At 51.5% G+C, this 23,558-nt stretch overlaps 1 protein-coding gene across 2 annotated transcripts in view; it reads left to right on the forward strand.

Moving 5' to 3' along the window:
- The window catches only part of ECPAS (Ecm29 proteasome adaptor and scaffold), an 819,497-nt gene that overhangs the window by 147,461 nt on the left and 648,478 nt on the right, over positions 1 to 23,558 (forward strand). For both annotated transcript variants that reach the window (XM_085641278.1, XM_085641277.1), the window contains exon 14: positions 6,154 to 6,276. In XM_085641278.1, the coding sequence (XP_085497404.1) occupies positions 6,154 to 6,276 (123 nt within the window). The remainder of the gene's footprint in view (positions 1 to 6,153; positions 6,277 to 23,558) is intronic.

Here is a 23,558-nt window from a genome sequence, read left to right on the forward strand (position 1 = left end):
TGCACTCAACCCTGCACCTCTCCACTCTGTCACTTCACTCTAGTTTGAAACAATCTACTCTATGCCACTGCACTCTATGCCAGTGCACTCTACATCAATGTTTTATATGAATTTTATTAACTTGAAACATACTGTTCGAGGCATATGAGCTGCAGATCACACACTTAGGATAAGATCGCCTTCTGGTGTTGGGCTCGGATGATTGCAGGTTGTTGTTGTCTTCGGAAGAAGCCTTTTGGTCACAAGATAGGTGACTCCTCCTCTGGACAACAGTGCGCATGGGCATCCACTCCATCCTCGGATTGTTTTTTTCCGCCATTGGGTTCGGATGAACTTTTCCAGTCCGGCTGAAAACTTCTAAAAATCCAGCTTTTGAAGCGAAAAACCTTTACAACTAGACGTCGAAATTTAATCGGACCGGTTCCGGACACGGCTCATGGAAAGGACACCTTTTAAAAAAATGCCCCCAATGTGGAGCAAAGTTCCCCCAGAGTGACCACCACGAGGTCTGCAACCTGTGCCTCTCGTCGGAACATAACGAATCCAGCTGTCCAGCCTGCGCCGCATTCCGATACAAGAAAACCATCCGGCACCGAAGAGCTCGACGCCATATCATGGCCAGACCGGCTCCAGAACCAGAGGACATCTTTGCTCCGGATGTCCCGGAAGAAGATCCCGAAGAACTCCAAATTATATCCGAAGCGGACGATTCTGATGACCTCATCACTCCGGGGCAACGAGTGAGTACCAGTGTCCCTACCTCAACCCCCCCAAAAAAGGCATTGTTCAAGACTCCGCCAGCTGGCCCCAGTCGCGACCGAAAACCGTCTTCAGAAGCCCCGCCCTCGGGCTCGGCTCCGGTGAAATATAAGCCTACAGGTGGCTCGGCCTCTCGACACCGAAGCAGGCTCCGAAACCATCGAGACCTATTGATAAACCGGCATCTAAAGCTATCAAGCTCAAAGATTCCCTCTCGGTACCGAAACGTTCTTCGGCCCCGAAATCCCCGCCCGCACCGAATAGTTCTTAGACACCGAAATCATCATCGGCACCGAAACCATCATCGGTACCGAAACAACTGTCTAAAGTCCAAAAAGTCTCTACCGATCATCCAAAACCTAGATCGGAACCGAAAAAATCGGCACCAAAGCCACTTTCGGACAATGAAGAACTTTTTCACCCTGATCCCACGCAAAAAAGGATTTGTATCAATCCAAAAACTGGACATGTCACCACAGTGCCATACAAGAAAAGGAAGCTGGACACAACACCTTCTCCAGCTCCCATAAAGAAGGACTCCGCCACCTCACCCATTCGTCCTTCCTCTCCTATATCACCTCTCACCCCACCCCCCCTGCCCCCACCTCCTTCTCCTCTACCATCTCCTTCACATACACCTCCACAGGATGATGATGATGGCTTACGGGGAGGGGGTCATCCGGATGACCTTAATGATCCTAATGATCCTTTCACACTCCCGGATACGGCACCCTTAGATGACTGGGCTTACCCTTTACCGGATATCCCTGATCCCACTACATACCCCTCCAGATGACCACCTAGGGTTTGGGCAGCTGATAAACAGGGCGGCACTTTTCCATGGCGTCACCATGCATTCAGATACACCCGAAGAAGACTTTCTTCTAGACACATTCGAACAGTCTCAAAAATCAGTTCAAATCTTGCCCATGATTAAGGGAGTCATAAAACACGCCACAGAGGTTTTTAAAGACCCTGTCAGAGCTAGGGTTCTTAACCGCCGAATTGAAAACAAATATAGACCTGCCCCACAAGATCCCGCTTACATTAAAGCACAGCTCCCTCTAGACTCTTTAGTAGTTTAAAACGCAAGAAAGCGGGCTAACTCCCAAACCACAGGAGACACACCGCCCCCAGACAAAGAGTCCAAGCTATTCGAGGCCTCGGGCAAAAGAGTTGCAGCACAAGCTGCTAGCCAATGGCGTATTGCCAACACACAAGCCCTATTAGCCCAATATGATAGGGCTCATTATGATCAGTTGGAAGATCTTTTACAACACCTACCTGATCAGTACAAATCCCTGGCCAATGACCTCATCCAAGAGGGGAAACTCCTATCTAATGCATCAATCAAATGTGCACTAGACGCCGCGGACACTGCTTCTAGACACAAGCATACTTCTTAGACGCCATGCATGGCTACGTATTTCAGGCTTTAAGCCGGAAGTACAAACAACAATACTTGGTCAACCATTCAACCAAGAGCAACTATTTGGGCCTGCAGTAGATACTGCACTTGAGAAGATGAAAAAAGAGAACGAGACTGCCAAATCAATGGGAGCATTGCAGTCTCCACAACCACGATGCTCCTTTCGACGCTCCTTCTATAGGGGAGCCTCCAAAAATATTGGGACAGACACCTCTTCCACTTTCAAAACCTCAGCGCAAACATCCCCCTACAGAGGATATTTTAGAGGAGGATATAGGGGAAACAACACCAAGGGCCGAGGTCGGGGCAATACCAACACCCGCACCTCTCCAGCCACTAAACAGTGACTTGCCTCCACTCCCCCCAGACCATTCCACTCCGGTCGGGGGAAGACTCCAACAGTTCCTACCTGTCTAGAATTCCATTACAACAGACCAGTGGGTAAGACAAATTATCCAGTTTGGTTACTGCCTCGAACTCACAAACACCCCCCCACACATACCACCCAAACACCGTCCAATGTCACCACACCATCTTACACTCCTCAAACAGGAAATTCGGTCCTTGCTTCAAAAACACGCAATAGAACCAGTTCCACTCCAACATCAGGGTACAGGAGTATATTCTCTATACTTCCTAATCCCCAAAAAGGACGAGACGTTAAGACCCATACTCTACCTCAGTCTCCTAAATCAGTACATACACTCAGATCACTTCCATATGATCACTGCAACAAGTGCTCCCACTACTTCAACAAGACGATTTCCTTGCCACATTAGACCTCAAGGACGCATACTTTCACATCGCCATGCATCCTGCTCACAGGAAGTACCTAAGATTTGTGGTAGGCGGACAGCACTATCAGTTTACGGTCCTCCCATTCGGAGTAACAACTGCACCCAGTGTATTCACCAAATGCCTAGCAGTAGTGGCAGCGCACCTCAGGAGACAACAAATCCATGTCTTCCCGTATCTCGACGATTTGCTCATAAAAGCCAATACTTTCGACAAATGCATTCTCCACACTCACCGCACTATTCAAACCTTACACAACTTGGGATTTACCATCAACTATCCCAAATCTCAACTGCAAACCTCCCATATACATAAATATCTGGGAGCCACCATAAATACTTCCAAGGACATAGCTTATCCCAGCACAGCCAGGATAGCCAACATACAAAACCTCATCTTAAAATTTCAAACTCAACACTCTCTTCCAGCAAGAGTGTTTATGCAACTATTAGGCATGATGGCGTCATGCATCTCCATTGTGCCTCGCGCACGGCTTCAAATGCGTCCCCTACAAGAATGTCTAGCGCAACAGTGGAACCAGGCTCACGGACAACTTACCGATCTGGTGTTGGTGGACAGTCGCTCACTGAAATGGTGGAACACCATCAACCTGTCCAAAGGGCGACCGTTCTTAGAGCCTCTTCCACAAATAGTGCTGACAACCGACGCATCTCTCACAGGGTGGGGAGCCCATCTCCTACAACACACCACTCAGGGCAAATGGACCACTCAACAAAAACTGCTCCATATCAATCACCTAGAACTTCTAGCGGTGTTCCTAGCACTGAAATCCTTTCAAGTACATCTAAGGAACAAAACTGTCCTCATCCGCACAGACAACATGACGACCATGTATTACATACAAAAACAGGGGGGGGGGACATTCTCTCCAACTGTCCCAACTCGCACAGAACATTTGGAGATTGGCAATTCCCCAAAACATCTACCTGCTAGCGGAACACCTTCCAGGGGTTCACAACCAGATTGCCTACCCCATCTCCTAAGTCAACAGACACAACAAATCCACGAATGGGAATTGCACCCCAAAGTCCTACTCCCATTCTTCCAAAAATGGGGCCAACCAGACATAGACCTGTTCGCCACACACAAACGCAAAATGCCCAACCTTCGCCGCCAGGTTTCCACACCCACAGTCGAAGGGCAATGCAATATGGATGAACTGGTCAGGCAGATTTGCGTACGCTTTTCCGCCTCTCCCACTCATTCCATTTGTGGTACGCAAGCTCAAACAGTCTCTAAAACGGATTCTAGTAGCTCCCACTTGGGCACGTCAACCCTGGTTCACGACACTTCTGGAACTCTCGCTAGTTCCACATCAAAAACTGCGCCTTTCCCCGGCCTTATTAACCCAGAACCATGGAGAAATCAGATCCACAGCAACTAATCTTGGCGATCTGGTTCCTGAAGTCTTGGAGTTCGGTTACCTCAATCTCCCACCAGACTGTATGAATATCATAAAAGAAGCTAGAAGACCTACTACTAGGGCATGTTATGCTGCAAAATGGAAAAGATTTGACATTTACTGCACTAACAATAATATACGTCCACTGGATGCTTCCATCCAAAACATTATTTGCTATTTACTACACTTGCAAAGATGCAATTTAGCGTATTCCTCCATACGTCTACACCTAGCAGCGTTAGCAGCCTACTTACAAAATCGACAACACTTGTCACTATTTAAAGTACCTGCGATCAGAGCCTTCATGGAAGGACTAAAAAGAATTATTCCTCCCAGATTACCACCTTCTGCAGTGTGGAATCTAAATATTGTTCTAACAAGGCTAATGGGCCCTCCATTTGAACCTATGCATAAATGCGAACTGCAATTCCTTACATGGAAAGTGGCTTTCCTTATTGCAATCACATCCCTGCGAAGGGTAAGTGAGGTACAGCCTTTAACTATTGAAGAACCATTCCTACAACTACATCGTAACAAAGTGGTTCTTAGGACAAACCCCAAATTCCTACCAAAAGTCATTTCCCCCTCTCCATCTTAACCAATCAGTCGAGCTGCCAGTCTTCTTCCCTAATCCAGACTCAATAGCTGAGAGAGCCCTTCATACCTTAGATGTTAAAAGAGCCTTGCTTTATTACATCGACAGAACCAAACCTTTTCGCTAAACCAAACAACTGTTTGTTGCTTTCTCTCCACCACATAAAGGAAACCCCATTTCAAAATCAGGTATAGCCAGGTGGATAGTTAAATGTATCCAAATATGTTACCAAAAAGTTAAACGCACTCTTACAGTTCCCCCTAGAGCGCACTCCACACGTAAAATAGGGGCTTCCATGGCATTCTTAGGGAACATTCCCTTAGAAGATATTTGCAAAGCAGCCACATGGTCTACCACACACACCTTCACTAAACATTACTGTGTTGATGTGCAATCCAAACAACAAGCTTCCGTAGGCCAAGCTGTCCTAAAAACTCTATTCCAAACTGCTGCAACAGGTACAGGTGACCACCGCTAGGGGAGACACTGCTATATAGTCTATCCTAAGTGTATGATCTGCAGCTCATATGCCTTGAACGGAATATGCTACTTACCAGTATGCATCTGTTCTTGGCATGTAGAGCTGCAGAGCCACACATGCCCACCCACCTCCCCGGGGCCTGTATCTGTTCCAGCATTGTCTTAATTAGACATTACACATGGACATCCTTTCTCTTTATTCTTATACACTCCATTTCCCATCATGGCGAAAAACAATCTGAGGATGGAGTGGATGCCCATGCGCACTGTTGTCCAGAGGAGGAGTCGCCTTTCTCGTGACCAAAAGGCTTCTTCCGAAGACAACAACCACCTGCAATCATCCGAGCCCAACACCAGATGGCGATCTTATCCTAAGTGTGTGGCTCTGCAGCTCTACATGCCAAGAACAGATCCATACTGGTAAGTAGCATATTCCTTCAGCAAATTATTCTTCAGTCTGCCCTCTACATTTCCCTCCTTTGGAAGGTCTTTAGCTGTGTATTCTTGATCTGGAACAGTGGGGTGTTAGTCGCCTTAGGGTTGCCTACATACAGAATATGTTTTTCAAAGCTTAGTGATCGCATTGCAGTATTGTTTGTATGTTCATTTTACAGAAGTAGTCTCCAATGTACGTTTGTATAACCCTGACCATGCCTTGTTTTACTTTTGCAGGAAGCACCCGACACTAGGCTTTCCATCCAAGAAGCTTTGTCTATGATGGTTGGAGCTTATTGTAAATTGGAAGGAGCACAGGTTACGCTGATGGAGGCTCTTGTAGCATCATACCTGGTTAAGGTATATACTTTATTATTGTACTGTGGATTAGTTTATTTTTTGTATATTACTTCAGACCCGTCATAAGACAACAAAACCCTCCAATGTGCATCATGGAGTAAGACCCAATATCTCCTTATGAAGTTGCTGTCCTCCTCCCTTTGTCCTTCCAATCAGCAAACGTGAACATTTGAGCTCGAAGTCTGCTGGGCAGGGGAAATCTAATCCTTTATTTTCACATATAGCCATCAGCGGTATGAAACGATCTAGCTAGACGTCTGAACTAATATAATTGATATAGCTTTGGGTAGTTAGCACTCATTTGGCTAATTTCTTATGTAGCCACCAGCAGTAGGAAGAGATTAAGGAGCTCCTAAAACCGTTTCAGGAGAGTACAAGAAGAGGGCCTATGCATTTGTATGGAGGAAAAGACTATCTCTGAATGCTGTTGATGTGGCTTGTAGGCAACTGAGCTCAGGTACATTTATCTGAAGATATGCTCGGCTCAGGATTTTGGGTTTCTGGCCAGAAGTTCAAACTAATATAACTGATAGACCAAATGGGTGCTAACAACCCAAAGCCATTTCTCTGTACAAAATAATAAAATGATAAAAGAAATACACAGAGTGGTGTGGATGTTGCAACACAGAGATTATTTCAACAGAGGTCCATCAACAAAGATCTTAAGTAAGGCAGCAATATAATGGGCAGCTCAAAACGGCATTTTCACTATGACTAGCGGCCAAGTACATCATTGGCAACCGCATCCTAAAACCTAGAGAAAGACCTTACAGGGGTAGAGGATAAAATTAAGGGCTAGAGTTGTAGAGGCTTATTTACCACTTCAAAGTGGAACTGTACCCCATGACTGTACAGCCCTGTTTATGTTAGACTTGTCAGCCTTATGGTGGTCTTCCCCAAAATCTTTTGCCTTACTCCTCCGGTGTCTGCTAAATTAATTTTTGTTGGCCTTAGGACTCTGTTCACTTTCCCCCTGCTAATCAGTGCTAAAGTGCTCTCTCCCTTCAGCATGGTGAAATTGGCTTGTATCAAATTGGCACATTTAATTTACCTCTAAGTTCCTAGTCAAGTGGTACTACATGTACCTAGGGCCTGTAAATTAAATTCTACTTGTGGGCCTGCAGCACTTATTGTGCCACGAACTTAAGTAACCTTTTAAACATGTCTCAGGTCTGCCATTGCAGTCTGTGTGTGCAGTTTTCAACTCCTATGTCAACCTGGCAAAATAAACTTTTTGCCAGGCCTAAACCTTCCTTATCTGAAAAAGACTATTAGTTATAGATTCCTTACCTTATTATTACCCCCAGGCGTTGTAGCAGTACCCTTGGGCGTCTGTAGGTGGCGTTGGTCGACTCAGAGTCTGCCATCGTGATCACCGCAATGACGTCGCGGTGTCTACTTAGACGTTGTTTCTGCGCGCTGACGTCAGTTCTTCCTTTTCCGCATCAGCCAGCACCGATCCGGAGAGAGCGGGCCCTTAGTCACTTTTTGACTAACTCTTTTTTGACTTATGTCGACCCCTTTTTTGAGTCTAACGAATCCTGGTGCATGAGGGATGTTCAGTCGTCGGACCAGTTTCAATCCCTGTCACAGGTTGATGTCGGTAACCGATCCGCACCTTGTGTGCCTTTAGTGCCTGGGGCCCGACCACGACCCAAAGTCATGCTCCCACTGTCTGGCCCTGAACCCGAACTCTTTGCAGGAGCGGTCCCGAAAGCTTTTGGAGGCCCGGCAGTCCACTCCTCACTGCTCAAGGTCCCGGTCGAGGGGAATGTCGCGGGACCAGTCATGGAGCCATCACCATTCGTCGTTGAAGTCTTTGCACTCATTGGGTAAGTCGAAGCACCAGAAGAAGGCGAAGTAGCATCGGCGTCTTTGCCTTCTCCCCATCTGTCGGCCGACGCGACGCGGGGCCCGGAGCGTCGCCGCTCCCCGGCTCAGTTTTTGGAGCCCGGTGGGACAACTCCAGTCTTCCCTCCCTTTCCGGGAGCTGGTTCGTCGCCTGCCCAGCTTCGTGCCTTTTATGAAGCCCTCCACTCCATCTTTGGGCAGCCAGACTCCGCCAGCGCACCTTCGGGCCCCGCGGACTCGGCTGGGAGCTTTAGGCCTTTGATGCCGGAGGCTCCAGCGTTGGTGCCGCAGGGCCCCCGTGGATCCAGACCTAGATCCGGATTGGTGCTGGTTACCCTCACGTTACCTTCCCTGGCGCCGATCCAAGTGGCGATTCCCCCTACGCCGGCTGCGCCCCTAGCCGGCGTCGACCCCAGCCTCACCCCGACTTGTACATGGTGCCGGAATGACGTCTGTACCGGTGTTGGAGGGTGCTTTTGTACTGCTGTTCATCCCTGGTGTTCCCTACCGCCCTGAGTGGCAGCCAGAGGAGGGTGAGGAGGACTGGGAGAGGTCTAGTGACCATCTAGCAGACCAACTTGAGGAGCCGGACTGGTGAGAGAAGTTGGGTAATCCCAGTGGTCTGGATACCTCCCCAGACCTTGGTTTGCTTTTTCTCGCTAACGTGGCCACGGAGGAGGGTGCCTCCTACGGTGTGGTGTTGCGTAGGGCAGCTGAGGCCTTGGGCCTTGAGCTTCCTATGGTGGCAGTCAGGACTAACCACCTGACTGAGGTGCTTCAGCCGGCAGCGGCCTGTAAGGAGCCCCTGCTGCCTTTTTAATGAGGCCCTCACTGACATCATTATGGGCACTTGGTCCAAGCCCATCACAGGGCTCCTGTAGATAAGATGATTGCCCGACTCCACCGCCCGGCTCCGGGCGACCCACTTTTCCTCTTCCCAACACCCTACCCCAGAGAGCTTGGTGGGCCAAGCCTCAACATCCAAAGGAGCGTTCCCTACTGCCCCCTAGATAGGGAATCCAAGAAGCTGGACCATCTTGGGAAGAAGATGTTTTCTTCCACCAGCTTAGGACTGTGGTTGGTGAACACCACAAGTCTCTTGGGCCGTTACACACACTCTGTGTGGGACATGGTTGCGCAAGTACTGCCACTGTGCCGGGAGGGTGCCCGGGCCGTGCTCACCCACGTTTTCGCAGAGGGTAGAGACGCAGCAAAGTTCGCCATCCGGTGTGGGCTGAATAGCGCCGACTCGCTGGGTAGGACGATTTCAACGTCGGTCACCCTGAAGCGCTATGCTTGGTTGAGGTTCTCTGGGTATGTTCAATCGACCCTTTTGGACATGCCCTTTGATGGCTGTCGCCTGTTTGGCGACAAGGCGGACACCGAGCTCGAGGGTTTCAAGGACTCTAGGGCTATGGCCAGATCCTTGGGCCTCGCTGCTACCTCTCGCCCATGCAGTCTGCCTTTCGTGGGTACGGAAGGGGTGCCCCACCATGTTCCACCCAGAGCCACAGGCCTGCACAAGCTACCCAGCTTCTGTGCGGCCGGGTACGTGGGACCCAGCATCGTGGGTCAGGGGGCCAGCGGGCGGGCCAGTCCACCAATGCTCCCCCCTGCAGCAGCCTCCAAACCTTCCTAATTTGACCTTCCAGGGCCACCAGTTGCCAGTGGGCGGCAGGATTCGCCATCACATCCCCCACAGGCACAAAATTACGTCGGACAAGTGGGTTTTGCAAATTGTCTGAAGGGGCTACTCCCTCCCCTTCGAGACTACCCCTCCCTCCATGCCTCCAACACTCCATCGCATGTCGGAGGATCACCTGGCCCTTCTCCGCCAGGAAGTTACGGCTCTCTTGGCTAAGGGAGCTATCAAACTAGTTACTGTGCCAGAAGTAGGTTGTAGTTTCTACTCCCACTACTTCCTGGTACCCAAGAAGGACAAAGGCCTGCGTCCTATCTTAGACCTCTGGGACGTCAACCGCTTCCTCCGGAAGGAGAAGTTCAAAATTTTAACCTTGGCTCAGGTCTTGTCTGCTCTCGACCCTGGAGACTGGATGGTAGTGTTGGACTTGCAGGACACTTATTTTCACATCCCTGTCTTGCCTGCCCACCTGCGTTACATACGGTTCACTGTAGGCCACAAGCATTTTCAGTTTACCGTGTTCCCCTTCGGCCTTACCAGTGCCCCTCAGGTATTCATGAAAGTGATGGTGGTGGTTGCAGCTCATCTGCACAGATCAGGGGTTCTAGTCTTTCCCTATCTCGACGACTGGCTGTTAAAGGCGGGCTTGCCCCAGGCTGTTGTCTCCCACCTCCAGACTACGGCGGACCTCCTGCATTCGCTGGGGTTCACTATCAACGTGCCGAAGTTGCACCTGATTCCCTCTCAGAAGCTCCTTTCCATGAATCAGTTCTGGATACAGCGCAGTTTCGCGTTTATCCTCCCGAGCAGCGAGTCCGGGATTTTTGGGCTATTATATCGATGTTTCAGCCTATATCCCGGATTTCGGTGAGAATTACCCTGAGGCTGCTGGGCTTTATGGCCTCCTGCATCCTGCTGGTGGATCATGCCAGGTGGCGTATGTGGGCCCTGCAGTGGGACCTGAAGTTCCAGTGGGCGCATCATCAGGGGAATCTTTCCGATGTTGCCCAGATCTCGCAGGGGGCTGCAAGTCAGGCGCAGTGGTGGCTAGCAAACCAGGATTGGGGCAACCTTAGATCCCTCTCCCTTCCCCATCCAGTGTTCACAGTAGTGACGGATGTCTCACTCCTGGGATGGGGCGGCCACATGGGAGAGGTGGAGATCAGAGGCCTCTCGTCTCCGGCGGAGTCCGGACTCCACATCAACCTTCTGGAGCTCTGGGCGATTCGTCTTGCACTGAAGGCATTCCTTCCTTCAGTCAAGGGAAGAGTAGTGCAGGTGTTCACGGACAACACCACCGCCATGCAGTACTGCTACAAACAGGGTGGGGTGGGGTCATTCACACTATGTCAAGAGGCTCTTCGCCTTTGGACATGGCTGGACCTTCAGGGCATATATCTGGTAGTTCAACACCTGGCAGGTTCCCTGAACGCCAGGGCGGACAAACTCAGCTGCCGGTGCATGATGGATCACGGATGGCGTCTTCACTCGGAGGTGGTGCAAGGTCTCTTTCGGCAGTGGGGAGAGCCTTGTTTAGATCTATTTGCCACCGAAGAGGACGTGCAATGTCAGCAGTTCTACATGTTGGAGTTTCCAAGGTGGCACTCGCTCGGCAATGCTTTTCGTTGCAAGCGGAGTTACTGCCTCCTGTACGCCTTTCCGCCTGTACCACTTCTACCCAGAGTACTGAAGATCATCAAGTGCGACCGGGCCCAAGTTATTTTTGTGGCTTTGTTCTGGGCACGAAGAGTCTGGTACCCCGAGCTCTTGAGCATGGCCATCGATCCTCCGATCAGACTGCCTCTTTGGGAGGATCTTCGGTCGCAGCAGCAGGGGACGGTCCTCCACCCGCACCTGTCCAGTCTCCACCTCCTTGGGTGGAGATTGAGCAGTGACAGTTGACCACTTTCGACCTTCCTACCAAAGTCTGTAATGTAATCTTGGCAGCCAGGCGTCCCTCCACTAAAATGGCATGCGCCTGTAGATGGAATACATTTGTGGCATGGTGCACAGTAAAGGCTGTGGATCCCCTTTCTGACCCTTTTTCAGAGGTTCTCCTCTTCGTTCGTTTTTTTGGGCCAGCAGGACTCTCTGGGCACTCTTAAAGGCAAACTTGCGGCCATTTCGGCCTTTCTTGCCTTCCTGATCAACCTTCTCTTTTCAAGTCCCCAATAGTTAACTGATTTCTGAAGGGCATTACTCCTCTCTTTCCTCCTTCTCCTTTCATAATGCCCCAGTGGTACTTGAACTTTGTCCTCACTTATCTTATGTGTGCTTCCTTCGAACCACTACATAATTGGCCTCTTCATCTTCTTACTTTGAAGACTGCTTTCTTGCTTGCCATCACCTCTGCTTGCAGGGTGAATGAGCTCCAGGCCTTTTCTTCCAAACCTCCCTTTCATGCTGTCCATCCAGAAAAGTAGTCCTCTGTACTAGACCCACCTTTCTGCCGAAAGTGGTTACCTCTTTCCACATAGTGCAGACCATCACATTGCCTACCTTCTTCCTACCTCTGCACCCTTCCTAAGATGTGGAAAGTCCACCGTCTGTACCCCAAACATGCGCTGTCTTTCTATCTTGATTACACTAAAGGCTTTCGGGTGGACGATAACTCTTCGGGGATTGTGGGCATCAAGAAAGGTTGGGCAGTGCACAAACGTTCCATCTCTCGATGGGTTGTCTTATGCATTAAAATCTGATTTTCTTTGGCTAAAAATGAACCTCCAGTGTAACTGCGCGCCCATTCTACCCGGGCGACGGCAGCCACCACTGCTATAGGACGTGGAGTTCCCTTACTTGACATCTGCCAGGCAGCCACGTGGGCATCCTTGCACACGTTTACAAAGCATTACTGCCTGGATAGCCAAGTCTGGAGAGACTGCTTCTTCGGCCGTTCTGTTCTCCAGGACTTCCAGTTGTGAACTTAGTTTGCAGACCCATCTCCGGGGTTGGTATTGCTAGGGTATCTATTCTAAGGTCAGGAATCTATAACTAATAGTTTCCTTCAGATGAACAAGTTACTTGCCTTCGGTAATAATGTATCTGTAAGAGACATATATTAGTTATAGATTCCTTACCGCCCCACCCATCCTCCCCGTTCTGTGAACTGATTTCTAGGGATAGGGACTACCTTACAGGGCCCTAGTTTTGTGCGCCAGTGGTCAGTGTCTTGCTTGGCTCTGCGCTTCTGGCGTGGAAAGTCTTATCAGAACTGAAGTCACAACGCAGGGGCGGCGTCTAAGTAGACACCGCAACGTCATTCTGGCGAACAAGACGCTGACAACAGTTGCGGAGTCGACCGACGCCACCTACTGACGTGCAAGGGTACTGCTACAAAACAATTTCTCAGGATCCAGTCTGACCCCAGGGGGAAATTCTAAGGTAAGGAATCTATAACGAATATAAGTCTCTTACAGATACATCGTTACCGAAGGTAAGTAACTTGTTCTTTAACACAGCCACACCTGCAGCAGTCCCTAAACAGCCCACGTCGCAGCGTACAGTGCATTTAAAAAGATGGACGTGCACTTTAAAGGTTTACATGTGCTAGTTGTGAAAAACTCTTAAATTCGTTTTCACTATTGTAAGGCCTTCCTCTCCCATAGGATAACGTTGGGTTACCTTATTACATTTAAAGTGATCATTTTCATCTGGGAACACGTAGGAAAGTCGGGTTAGGCCTTTAAAGAATTGAAAGTTAAAACCCTCCTCAATGGTAAAGTTGGATTTTAAGTCACATTTCTGAAATTGCCACTTTTAAAAAGTTATTTTCTTATACTAACCTTTTGGTGCGAAAAACATGGATAGACTATCAGTATTGGCGTGGTCTAACCCTGGTCTGTGTTCCACCCGGAAGTCCATCCCCTGTAAGAAAATGGATCACCTGAACAGTTTTGGATTCTCACCCCTCATTTGCATGAGCCACCCGAGGGGCCTGTGGTCAGTCTGAATCAGGAAGTGAGTACCAAGCTGGTATGGTCTCCACTTCTTCAGTACGCAGACCACAGCAAAAGCTTCTCTTTCTATAGCACTCTACCTTTGTTTCCTGTACCCTCCTTGAGAAGATGAAGGCTACAGGTTGGTCTAGGTCCTCTTCATTTAGCTGTGAAAGTATTTCACTATGCCATGTTCTGAGGCATCTGTCTGAAGAATAAACTCCTGGGTTAAGTCGGGGGCCTTTAGCACAAGGGCTGTGCACATGGCCTGCTTAAGGGAGTCAACTTCTTCTTGGCATGCCTCTGTCTGGATCACATTTCTGGGCTGCTTCATAAGAGTCTGCTCTGTCAAGGGGGCAACAATGGTGCCATACCTCATGACAAACCTCCTGTGAGGCCCAAGAATGCTCTGACCTCAGTGTGGGTTTTGGGGGCTCACAGGCCATGATAGTCTCTATCTTGGGTTGGAGGGGCTGCATCTTACCCCTGCTCACCAGGTGACCCAAGTACACCATGTGAGAAAGTGCCATCTTTCTTGCATGGTGTGCCCCCACTTTTTGCTAAATTGCTGAATGTACTTTTACTGAGTGTACCCTGGGCTCCTGCCAACCAGGTGCCCAGGGCCTATGTTCCTTCCTTAAACCACACAAACTCCAAATTGGCAAACCCTGGCCACATGTCAGCCCCTACTAAATGGTACCCTAGGTACCCAGGGCCTTGTGACCAGGGAAGCCCTCTGAGGGCTGCAGCACTCATTTGTGCCACCCTTAGAGGCCCTGTACCCTTACACACACACACACACTGCCTTTGCAGGCTGAGTGTCTGGGTGCAGGACAAAATGAAGAGTCGACATGACACACCTCTCTGAGTGCCATGCCCATCACCTACACTGCCATGGCATATATCAGCCACCCCTCTGGCTGGGTGCCTTATGCCCATGGTGTGGGCACAGGAGCAGGAGCCCTGTGCACCTACAGTACCCAGGTCCATTCCTGGGCACTGTAAGTGCAGTGCTGCCATTTAAGAGTACATGGTGCTGAGAGCTCGTCAAACACGAGCTCCACAGCACCATAATGGCAACACTAAAGACTGGGAAGTTTGGTATCAAACTTCTCAGCACATTAAACCCACCCTGATGCCAGTGTGGGATTTAATGTACCAAGCACCCCAGAGGGCATCTTAGAGATGCCCCCTTACAACTAACCTACAATCCACGTCTGCTCTGAGGCTGCCCAGGCTGCCACACAGCAGACACGTTGCTGGACCCCTGGGTGGGGGAGCCCCTGCTCTCCCGGGCCTGCAACAATGCACATCCTGGGTGAGGTGATAAATCTCCTCCCCCAGGATGAGCAAAGGGAAGCTTCAAAGGCATGCCGCCTCTTGGAGTTTCCCCAGGCCACTGCAACCCCCCACTCTGGTGGGAAGCTTGGCCGGAAACCCCATACAAGGACAGGGGATGTGCCAGCCTGCCCACCCCACCCCTCAGGTGGGGGAGGCGAGGTGAAGCACATCTCCGGTCTCTCGCCATCTTGAAGATGGGAGGCCCTACCCTATCAGGATTAGGCTACTGCCCCCCCTCCCACAGGAGAGAGGCAGGATAGGGGGTGTACCCACCCCAGGACAAGGACCCATTGGTCCCTGGCCTTCACCTACCTGTAACGCCCCTAAATCTAGTATTTAGGGGCACCCTGAACCTTCCTTCCCCAGATTCCAGATTCAAAAGACTACAAGAAGAGCAAGAAGAACAAAGACCTGCCCTGCAGCTGCTAAAAATGGAAGAAGACACCAACTGCTTTGGCCCCAGCCCTACCGGCCTGTCGACTCCCGAACCTGCACCAGCGCGGCATCTCTCGTGGCCAGCAACCTCACCAACCCCGGAGGACCTGGCTACCTTTTGGCTCTGAGCCCCTGGGACTCCCATGAGTAGAGGCTCTACTCAGAAACCTATTTCTAACCCCTGGCAGCAGCCCGGAACCGTGAACCCAGCACACTCTGCACCAGCCAAGCCTGGCCAGTGCCGGAGTGGACAAAGACCCCGAGGACGACCCCACGGCGACTGTGACCCCGAGTCCGGCACCCAAGGACCCCCCTCGACATTCCGGAAGAAGCCTGCAGCCTCGGAACCAGGTGCCCCCCAAACCGCGATCATCAGAGGGTAAGATTTCCTGACACCAAAAGGCACCCCTGCACGCGGCGCCCTGCGGCCCCCTGTGTCCAATCCCGGGGTACCCACCTAACCTACAACTACCCAACTTACCTCTCGAAGTGGTGGTGGCACCTGAAGCATCCTCGTCCCCGAGCTTGCAGCCTTTTTCCTAACCGGAACATTCCCATTGATTTCCATTTAGCGCCCGACGGCTCAAAAGCACCCTGCACCCAGCCGCCCGAGTGGCCCTGGCAGTGCAATCTCTACACTAGCCTACTTCCCCACTTGCCCTGAGTGAGTGACCAGGAGCCCAGCTACCACAGTCGCGTGGCCTGCTAGTCAGCAGCCACCAAACCAGGCCCCCCTATTCCTCATAGGCTAACATTGGGCCTAACTCTCTCTGCACCCTGCCGTCCTGAAACCGCTGAGGGTGAACTGACTGTACCTACCTGACACTGGGAGACCCCGGAGTCTATGCCCAGAACTTCAACTCTGCCAGTCGAGAACTTACCCTTAAACCGCTAACTTCATTTTCCTCATAGGGTAACATTGACTGGCTTTTTCTTGGAAATTCTTCTAAGTGTGAACTTTTCAAAACTCAAAATATTCACCAAAAATCAGCCGAGTACCACAAACGAATTTACTCACCTGCTCTTAGGTGAGCTCCCAGTGCTGGATCTTGGTGCCCAGCACTGACTCTGAAAAGTACCCACAACTATACTTACCTTTAACTCATTTTTCTTCCATAGGAAACCATTGACTGTTTTTCTGTGAAATTTCTTCTAAGTGTTGATTTCTGCAATTTCTAAATATTCCTCAAAAATCGTATAACATCTGAAAACGTAATTACTTACCTGTTTTGGATAAATGTCCCAGTACTGAGTCTAGCCACCCAGTACTGGATTACAAAAGTAACGATGGGAGGAGCCTAGCGCGCAACCAAGATGGCCGCGTAGGTGCGAGGCTCCCGAGGACCTCCGCAACCTCCTACATTTATCCTGAATTCATCCTGCCTCGATTGAGGGGACTGTGTTGGTGAGCCTGAGCTGAGGTGGAACCCGTTTTCCGTTCTCGAATCGGACCTCGGGTGCCGGAGTGAGCACCGATTGAAGTTTGCGGCCTTCTTCTCGCCGAACCCCGGATTTGCGTTGGGGGGTGACCCAGTGGCAAAGTGAACAACAACAACGGCGGCCGGGCCTGGCGAGTCGCGTACCCCGCACTTTCGCTTTCGCTTTCTCGCCGTCTCTGCAAGTGAGATCGCGGAGCCTTTTGTGTTGGTGTGGCCTCGCTGGGGGACCCTGCTTGCCTGCTGTAGCCCACCCCGCCAATCTGGGGTGGCCCCCCCCGGAGCTCGTGGCCCTGATTGCCTGCCCTCTACGGCGTTGCTGGTGCGATTGTGGGACCAGCGGCGATGGCCACGAAACAAGATGGGGATCGGTCAAAGACCAAGTCGACCCGACGTGGCACCGTCCATCCGGCCAACAGCATGGACCGCTATACCCTCCAGAGGGGATCTCCCGGCGGACCGCACAAGTCCCCTGAGGGCCATTCTGATGCCCCGGACTTGCCCACGGATCTGACTCTCCACGACGTCATGGGCGCCATTTCCGAGATGAAGGCCTCGGTGGGCCAGCGGTTCGACACCCTGGCACAGAAGATCGACGCGGTCCTTGTGGACGTTGGCCTGGTGAGGGCCGATCTTTCCAAGACCAACGATCGAGTTGATTCTTTGGCCCACACCGCATCGGGCCTTACGACTGAGGTGGCGGCACTACAACTGGAGGTACGCCGGCTAAGTCAGGCAAGCGCACTTATGGATCGGCGCCTCGAGGATTCCGAGAGTCGGGCCCGGAGGAATAACATCCGCATCATCGGAGTACCCGAGGGACGGGAGGAAGCGGCGGCGGATCTATTTGTGGAGGACCTGATCGCTACCCATCTCCAGCCTCGGGGACTGAGTACATTTTTTGCTGTGGAGAGGGCCCACAGGGTTCCCGGGAGAAGGCCGAAGGTCGGAGCCCCTCCGCGACCTCTCATTGCCCGTATTTTTAACTTTCGGGACAGAGACGCTATCCTGCAAGCTTCCAGACTACATGGGCCGGTTAAGCTGGAAAATATGGAGGTGAACTTTTACCCTGATTTCACCCAAGCGGTCCAGAAGCAAAGACTGAGCTTCCTGGGCGTTAAACGCCGACTCCGGGACCTGAACTTAAAGTACGCCATGCTCTTCCCGGCCAAGCTGCGAGTGGAGGTGGATGGTCGCACGCACTTTTTTGATCGTCCCGAAGCGGCCGGGGACTGGCTGGACACTCTGTCTGGGGATCGTGATCGAGATGGCGGGGGGGGGGGCGGCGGGAGGAGACGGCCCACTGGATCGGGACTGAGAGGTCAATATTGGGCCTCACTCTGGACGAATACGATGCTACTTTCGATCAAGCGTCTGTCTTTGTACATTCCCCTCCCATGGAGGTTGTGTGGGGTCTAGAAGGGGTACTCTTTCCTCCTCTAGGGGGTCTAGCTAGTTTCTTTCTATAGGGGCGACAGGCACACTGCAAGTTGGGGGGGCTGTCCGGGCTCATGCAGGGGTGCAGGGAGGGGGGGAGTTTTGTTGGAGTGGGTGGGTTGGGGTGGGGGTGTTGTTCGTTTACACCACAAGGCAAACGTATCATTGTGTTATCTCTACAGTGCTCTCTGGGGGACGAGTGATGACTTCTGTTTATGATGGGGGGGGGGTAGGGGACTGAGTTTGTTGTCCTGGAATGTTAATGGACTGGGGGACAGGATAAAACGAGGTGTGGTCCTGCAGTTCTTGAAGCGAACTTCGCTCGATATAGTTTTTCTGCAGGAGACGCACCTCATTGGCAACTCCTTTTGCGCTATGAATCGACGGGGCTACCGCCTTGTGGCCCATTCGGGCTTCACGTCTGGTTCAAGGGGTGTGGGCATTATGGTTAAAAACTCGCTCCCGTTGGAGATTGATGAGGTGCGCCATGACGATAGGGGACGTTACACGGTTTTGGTGGGCAGACTGGAGGGCAGAGTGGTCGTTTTTGTGTCAGTATATGTCCCACCGGGGCTGCAGACGACCACCTTTGCGGACCTGGGGCGCCTCCTCCTTGGCCTTCCGGAGGGGATTCTAGTGGTGGGGGGGGGATTTTAATGCTGTAGTTTCCGGAACTGTGGATCGTCACCCCCCTAGGGATCTCCCCCGGGCCCAAGCGTGGTTATCTGGCCTCTTGGATACCCTGGGGCTGGTGGATTGTTGGCGTTTAAAACATCCCACGCAGCTACAGTACACCTTCCATTCAGGGGCTCATGGTAGTCTCTCACGGCTAGATTATGTCCTGGTCCCAGCGGCTTATGTGGGGAGGGTGGGAGAAGTGTGCCATTTGGCACGGGGTATTTCGGACCACTCCCCGCTCTTGTTGCACTTTGATATTTTGCCGAGGGTAGAGTGGCCCCGATCAATCCCTGGTACCTGCGTGAACCCACCATTCGCGCAGAGCTGATTAAATCCCTTAAGCGCTATTTTGACGAGAATGTGGGGTCTGTGTCATCGGCGGTCTCACTGTGGGAGGCGTTCAAGACAGTACTCCGAGGAGAGGCCCTGTCCCTTATTTCCCACTCCCGGAGGCGCGAGCGGGAGGAGGTGACCCGTGTTGAAGCGGAGATAACCGAGTTGGAGGGTGATCTAGAATGTGGGGTGACGGATGATAAATTACATGTTCTCCAACTCAAGCAAGCGGCCTATAAGGCCCTCGTCACGGAGGCGGCCAGGGGCCTCAGTAGAGAGCAACAGGGGAGACTGTATGATGTGGGTGATAAGGCTGGTAAATTGATTGCGTGGCTGGATAAAAAAGAGAGAGCGAGTCGAGTTGTCCCGTTGATTGAGAAAACGAATGGTGTGTGTGTCACTGAACCGGAGGAAATTGTCTCCTGCTTTCCGGACTATTTCCGTGGGGTGTATTCCCCGGTGTCCTCCCGCTCTGAAGAGGATTCCCATGCCCTGCTCAGAGATATCGCGCTGCCTTCCCTTTCGGAGGAGGACAGAGTGTTGTTGGACGCCGCTCCAACCTCCGAAGAAATTGCCCTCGCCATACGCTCGGTCGCTTCCGGCAAGGCCATGGGTCCTAATGGTCTTCCCATCGAGTTGTATAAGCTGCGACCGGATACGCTGGCGCCACATCTCCGTGCTATGTTCCTTGCGGCCCACTCGGTGGGTTCCCTCCCGCTAGACCAGCGTCTGGCTACCATCGTGGTTATCCACAAGGAGGGGAGGCCACGGGATCGGGTCACATCCTATCGACCCATTTCGTTATTGAATGCGGAGCCCAAAATTCTTGCCAAGGTTTTGGCCAATCGGCTGGTCGGCGTGGTGTGTGACTTGGTCCACCAGGACCAGTCCGGCTTTATTCCCCATCGTAACACAGCGCTTAACCTGCGGCGTTTGCATGGGGTGCTCGCACGTGTCCCGTTCATACGGGAGCCGGCCATCTTGGCATCCTTGGACGCCACTATGGCGTTTGACACACTTGAATAGCCATATATTTGGGCGACGCTCGCGAAATTTGGGTTTGGCCCAGGGTTTATCAGCTGGGTTAAATTGTTGTACTCTGGCCCACTGGCGCAGGTGGTTGTGAACGGTAGAGTGTCGGCTCCGTTTGAGTTGGGCAGGGGCACGCGGCAGGGCTGCCCGTTATCGCCGCTCCTTTTTGCGCTTGCCTTGGAGCCCCTGGCGGAGTGGCTGCGGTGGGAACCTTCTATTCGTGGTCTCCGCTGGACCCCCGAGTATGAGGACCGCGTGTCTATATATGCTGACGATATTCTCCTGTACCTGGCTTCCCCACGTAAATCACTGATAGTACTGGTTGATGTATTGCAATCATTTGGTCGTAACTCCGGCCTTGTCATCAACTGGGCTAAATCGTGCGTGTATGTTCTCTCTGGGGAGGCTCCTATCCTTCCGCGGGGCTGTCCTATCCAGATCGCCCCGCAGGGATTTAGGTACCTGGGTATCTTCATCACCCTAGACGCGGAGGCCCGGTATGATCGAAACCTGCTGCCCCCCCTCCAGCGCCTGAAGGAGGATGTCGCGCGTTGGCGGCGTTTGCCGCTCTCGCCGCTCGGCCGGGCGGCATTGTTTAAGATGATGTCGCTGCCGCGTTTCCTGTACGCTCTGCAGAATACAATGGACCTCGTCCCGGCGCGCTACTTCCGCGAGGTGGAGAGTTTGCAACGCCGCCTGTTCTGGGACGGGAGACCGCGTATCGCCCTGGCGAAGCTGACGCTCCCGTGGTATGACGGGGGGATTGCCCTCCCGGATATTAAACGGTATTATTGGGCCTCCGAGCTGGCTGCGATTAATCACGGCCTATACGGGCCCGCCCTAAACCCGGCCTTTGAAATGGATAAGATGCTACTGCCGGGTGGTGACTATAATCGAGCGCTCTACTCCAGCTCGCTCGACGCACGTCTGACGGGCCCCACGCGTGTCATGGTACGAGTGTGGCACGCGGCTAATGTAGCGATGGGGTGGAAGGATCGTTTGACCCGGGCGTCACCACTGTACACATCTGAGCAGTTGGGCTCCCTGTGGACCTCGAAGGGCTTCGAGAAGTGGGACATGATAGGCATCAGCAGGGTGGGGGATCTCTGGACGAAGGGGGGGATTCAAAACGTTCGGGATGCTGCAGACGGAATTCCAGTTGCAAGACAGGGAGTACTTTCGGTATATGCAGATCCGTCATGCACTATGCTCCGCCTTCCCGGACGTCGCCTCCATCCCGGAGTTCTCCCCTCTGGAAGATAGAGTGCTGGATGGACATGTACCGGAAAGCACGATCTCGTTAATCTATAAAAAAACTGATCAATGACCGCGCGGGATTGCTGCTTGATCTTCGCGAGGCTTGGGTTGCCGATGGATTGGAGCTGGACGACGAGGACTGGGTCTCTGCGGTGGCCTCCCCGAAAGAGGTGGCCATACCGGCCCGCCTTCGCTTCGTCCAGCTCAAGATACTCCATAGGGTCTACATAACGGGGCCAAGGCTATTGCGTATGGGCTATGCTGTGGACGGGTTGTGTAAGCGTGGGTGTGGTTCTTTGGGGACCTTTCTTCATAGTTTGTGGGAATGCCCAGAGGTGGAGCGATTCTGGCGTGGTGTGCATGAGGTCCTGCGGGTGGTTACGCGTGTGCCGCTGCTGCCCGAGGCGAGGAGATGCCTGTTGAACGTGTGGGAACCAACCGACTATTCGGCGCCACAGACGTGGTGGGTGACTCTGGGATATATGGTGGCCAAGCGCGATATTGCTCAACTGTGGGGTTCCCAGAGGCCCCCGACTGTTTCGGCCTGGAAGGAAAATATGGACTGGTGCATGTTTCGGGAAAAGGTGGTGTATGTAGCGAGAGGTAAGCCTGGGACATGGGTGAAAGTATGGGGCCCCTGGAACGCCTACCGTGGGGGAATCTGTGCCCCGCCGTTATTGCCCGATCCATCGCCTGCCCCGTCCCCTTAGCCGGTTTAGCTCTCCGGTACCGGGCACTGAGTCCACCCAGTCCCTGTTCTGACCTTCTCCCCCCCCCTTGATACTCCTATGGATTGGTAGGGTCCCCCTTCTAGGGGAGCACATGCTGCTGTTTTCGATCGTGGGTTGCCTTGTGGTTTGATTTTGTTTGTTGTTATTTATGTTTAAAAGAAACCGTCATGTGGGGTCCGGATGGTGTGGCCATCAACGCGGCTAACTCCTGTACGTTTCCCTTTGCCGCAGCCTGCGTTCTACTGTGTGTATCTTATGCTCCTCTTGTTTGCTAGCGGCCGGCCTGAAGGTTGTAGGCCCATCTTTGTATATTCTTTGAACTTTGTAATAAACGGTTTAAAAAAAAAAAAAAAAAAGTAACGATAACCTACTGTACCTGTAAACTATATTTCCTTCCATAGGGAATCATTGATTGTTTGCTCTGAAATATTTTCTAAGTGCTCACTTTTGAAATAGCTAAATATTAGTTAAAAATCACTACAGTACCAAAGTCTACTTTCAACAGCTGATTCTGAGAACTGACCCAGGACTGGATCTAGGATCCAAGCCTGGAATTACAAAAGTAATCTAAAAAGTAATCTGTTGCATATAATTTGAATTTAGCATTGAGCTCAATGTATTGTGTTTAGAAATAGAGTTGCCTACTGCAACTATTTGTAACTGTTTACTAAAAAGTCTATTGCATATACAAAAGTATTTTTATGAAACATCTCCTGTCGAGAAAGTATATTTTAATTCCAAGTGTTGGTTCTAAAATAAAACAAGCATATATTTTTTATATACAAACCATTGGCCTAGAGTTCAGTTATTGAGTGTGTGGAACTATTTGCTGACTGAGTGTGTACAACAAATGCTTTACACGTCCTCTGATACTGCCTTACTGCTCGACCAGGCTACCACTTTGGAGAGTAAGGTTATATCTAACTTTAACCTCTGTTAAACCCTTGGGGTCTGTGGACTCTGTACACCCTGTACCTATTAAGGAACAGTATATACAGAGCCACTTTCTCACACACCACAGACCTTTGCCCTGTCTGGCACTTACTGACCTTGATTGTCAGGCCTGCCAGTTACAGAGCCTGAAGCACTTCCTGGAGTTGAAAAAGGTGGTCCATTCAGCTGCTACTGAAGACAGCTATGTTATCCAGATAGGCAGATGAGAAGGCCTCCGTAC

This window comes from Triturus cristatus, chromosome 2_2, assembly GCF_964204655.1.
Source record: "Triturus cristatus chromosome 2_2, aTriCri1.1, whole genome shotgun sequence".
NCBI lineage: Eukaryota > Metazoa > Chordata > Amphibia > Caudata > Salamandridae > Triturus > Triturus cristatus.